This window comes from Vigna unguiculata, chromosome 2, assembly GCF_004118075.2.
Source record: "Vigna unguiculata cultivar IT97K-499-35 chromosome 2, ASM411807v1, whole genome shotgun sequence".
Taxonomy (NCBI): Eukaryota; Viridiplantae; Streptophyta; class Magnoliopsida; order Fabales; family Fabaceae; genus Vigna; species Vigna unguiculata.
In genome coordinates this window covers 26,428,293-26,431,363 of record NC_040280.1, presented here as the reverse complement: position 1 = coordinate 26,431,363, position 3,071 = coordinate 26,428,293, and the positions used below count along the sequence as shown (strand labels likewise).

The 3,071-nt window shown below is 27.7% G+C and overlaps 1 protein-coding gene across 1 annotated transcript; it reads right to left on the bottom strand.

The window, feature by feature from the left end:
- Positions 1-322: 322 nt before the first annotated feature.
- On the bottom strand, positions 323-1,680 carry LOC114173533. The gene is made up of 2 exons (XM_028057999.1): positions 1,473-1,680; positions 323-934 (listed from the first exon to the last, which is right to left on the bottom strand). The coding sequence occupies exon 2, from the start codon at positions 916-918 to the stop codon at positions 493-495; it is 426 nt and encodes a 141-aa protein (XP_027913800.1). The 5' UTR covers positions 919-934; positions 1,473-1,680; the 3' UTR covers positions 323-492.
- Between the last annotated feature and the right edge of the window lie 1,391 nt (positions 1,681-3,071).

Below are 3,071 nucleotides of genomic sequence, written 5' to 3'. Positions count from 1 at the left end.
TGTGTCAGACAAAACTTACTACCATGTTGGTATATGATGTATTCTTTCAAATTTTAAATTTTAAAACACATAATTTTATCTAAAAACCATAAAATTAAAATTAATATAAATATTAAACTTTAACTCATTAAAAATAAAATAATAATGATGTGATAGAATATGCATATTCACATGAATGGTAGTGCATGTCTATTGAGACATTTATTTTTCATAGACAATTTAAAAGCATTTCATAATTCATAAGAAGAAACCATAGGATTTCATTCCAGTATATGCAGTGAACCACAAATAACAAACAATCTCATATACAGAAAACCAGAAATATATAAACAATTCACTATGATTAAAGATAAAATTATTAGAGTATTCTACTGCCAGTTAGACAATAAGATTTTGACATAAACTTTATAATATGATAATTATCCATCGAAATTCTAGAGCTAGACAAAAGGAGCCAACAATTTTTACTTAGCATTACACAGTAGCATACACCTAAGACTGCATAGATGGATCAACAAGACCTTCCATCACAACAAGCTGATCCAGCAAAGCAATTTTTTCCTCTTCAAGGGATTTTACTTCATCTTCAACCTCTTTTAATTCTTCCCCCAATGCAAAGCTCTCATCTTCAAGTAGTAAATACTTCCGCCTCAACGCACGATACTCGTTTCCAGCTGCAGAGGAGTCAGGCAATGAATCTGAATTAGAACCTTCTTGTCTCTGAAAAGTTGGAGAAACTTCAGTTATCAGTGGTCTCTTGGAACCCTTCTGTGTCGATTTTAAAGACAGAGATGTCTGCCCATCTTCCTTGACATCATTCCCTTTCAACTGAAATAAAGTCTTCTGGGTTGTGTTTTTCTTCTTCCTTGGTTTATTATTCATGATCTCTTCTGACAAAGGAATTCTTGGATCTTGCATTTATCGCTCAAAATCACTGTGGAATAAAAATTAAAAGTAAAAACCATAATTCATGGAGAATAAGAACAAAAAGAATGATTTAAAGCGAAATAGATTAATCAACAGTGTAAAATACTAAAAAATCAATTCTACATCAAAATAAAACTCAGAAATAGATTCATCAACAGTGTAAGATACTAAAAAATCAATTGTACATCAAAACAAAACTCAGTTATAACATAAGAAATTACTGACTTTTCCAGTCAAATGTCTCTCAACACGCATAAAGTTTAATGAATTGGAATGAAACAAACAAAAAAATGCATGTTTATTAGTTGTTTCTCCATGACCAGACTTTTTGCAACTCGTCCAATTCATAAAAAAAAAAAAATTGCGCCTAGTGAATGTACAAGTACCCAGTATGAAGAAAATAAATAAATAATTGGATTAAAAAAATCAAAATCCCTTCTCTCAAAGCCCAAATACGAGATCCAATCCTGATTAAAAGAATACCACAAACAAAAATTGGGGGCGATTACAGAGGACGGGAGATAGAGGGAAACAGAAAGACAAACCTTGGAAGGGTGATTGAGTAAGGTGTTCTCTTATAAATATTGATTTGGGAACGAAGACGATGGAAACGAGATCTTCAAAGTTTAAGAGACAAACCCAATTAGGGTTTGAAATGCAGAGGAATGAATGTTGGAGACATGGTTGGTCACACAGAGGATATCCTTATGCTTTTTTCTGTGCTTTACTGGTATTTTTTGGCACGGAATAATATAAAAGTAGTTATTTTATTTGTTCTTTTATATTTAAATTTAAGATATATATATATATATATATATATTTATCTTTTATAAGTTAAAATAAACCGTTATTTAAAAAATATACAGTAAAATATTAAAAACAATCTTCTATTGATAAGAATAAAATATACATATGGATCCGTTCCCAAAAACAATCTTCTATTGATATTAATGAAGATAAAATATACAGTAAAATATTAAAATAAACCGTTACGGAGCAGTTACAGTCACTCCACACGTTCCTTAAAGAAAGTAAACTTTTTTAATTGTATTTTTGTTATATATTTTGGAATAAGTCACTTTTTAAAAGAAAAAAAGTGGAAACAATAAAAATTAAGGTGTTACAAATAAGTAAATAAGTAAAATATATCTAATTTTTTTGGTGGAAAATAGTTATTTATTTTTATTATTAAATACTAATGTACACACAGGCGCGCACATTTTTTAAATATGAATATAGTATGTTAGTAGGGGATAATAGTGTAATGTTATCAAGTTAATATATAAAATAAATTTATATTTATTAAATATAAAGTAAAATGAATAGTGAAATTAATTATTGATGTTGATGAATAAAAAAGAAAAAAAAAAGATAAACAGTTTTATAGAAAATAGGTAAAAACAACCGTTAATTTTAAAAAGTTTAATAAATAATTATATTGTAAAGGGTAGAATCAACATTATGAAATGTGGACACAAAAGAGGGAATCCTCTTTATATATGGTTATAGATTAAAAGTTTGAGTTAGTGTTGTATCTTCATGAACTAAAGTACTTTATGTTAAATTATTTTTTCATAATAAAATAAACAATATATAACATTTTTTCATGAATTTTCATTTAATATTAAAAAAAATTAAAAGTATATTTGTTCTTAATTTATTTAAGATTGTTGGATAGAGCATTTACCATTAGGCCAAAATCTATATTGTTGCATGTGACATTAATTGTATCGTTGCAAAGATCAAGTGGATCGACTCACGATAAAATTATGGCCGCTTGGACTGATATGCTCTTAAGAAAAAGTAGTTGTGGCATGAATAATAACTATAACTTTTGTCGTTGGGGTAAACGTTCGATCCAACATTGATTACATAATATTTTGATTTGGAAATCTAATATTAAATTATTTAACCCATTTTGAAAATAACCTTTATACAAATTGCATAATTGGCCAATAACATGTCATTTATTGAAAGAATACTCTAATTTGTTTTCCATAACTATATAGGACTATGTGTAAATGGTGTTCTGAATGAGAGAAGAGTTATTTCCTTTCTTCACTTCACATTTGTCAATAAAGATGTGCACTATAATAAGAACTAATCAAATAATAATGCATTCTATTATTGTATCTAATATGCTC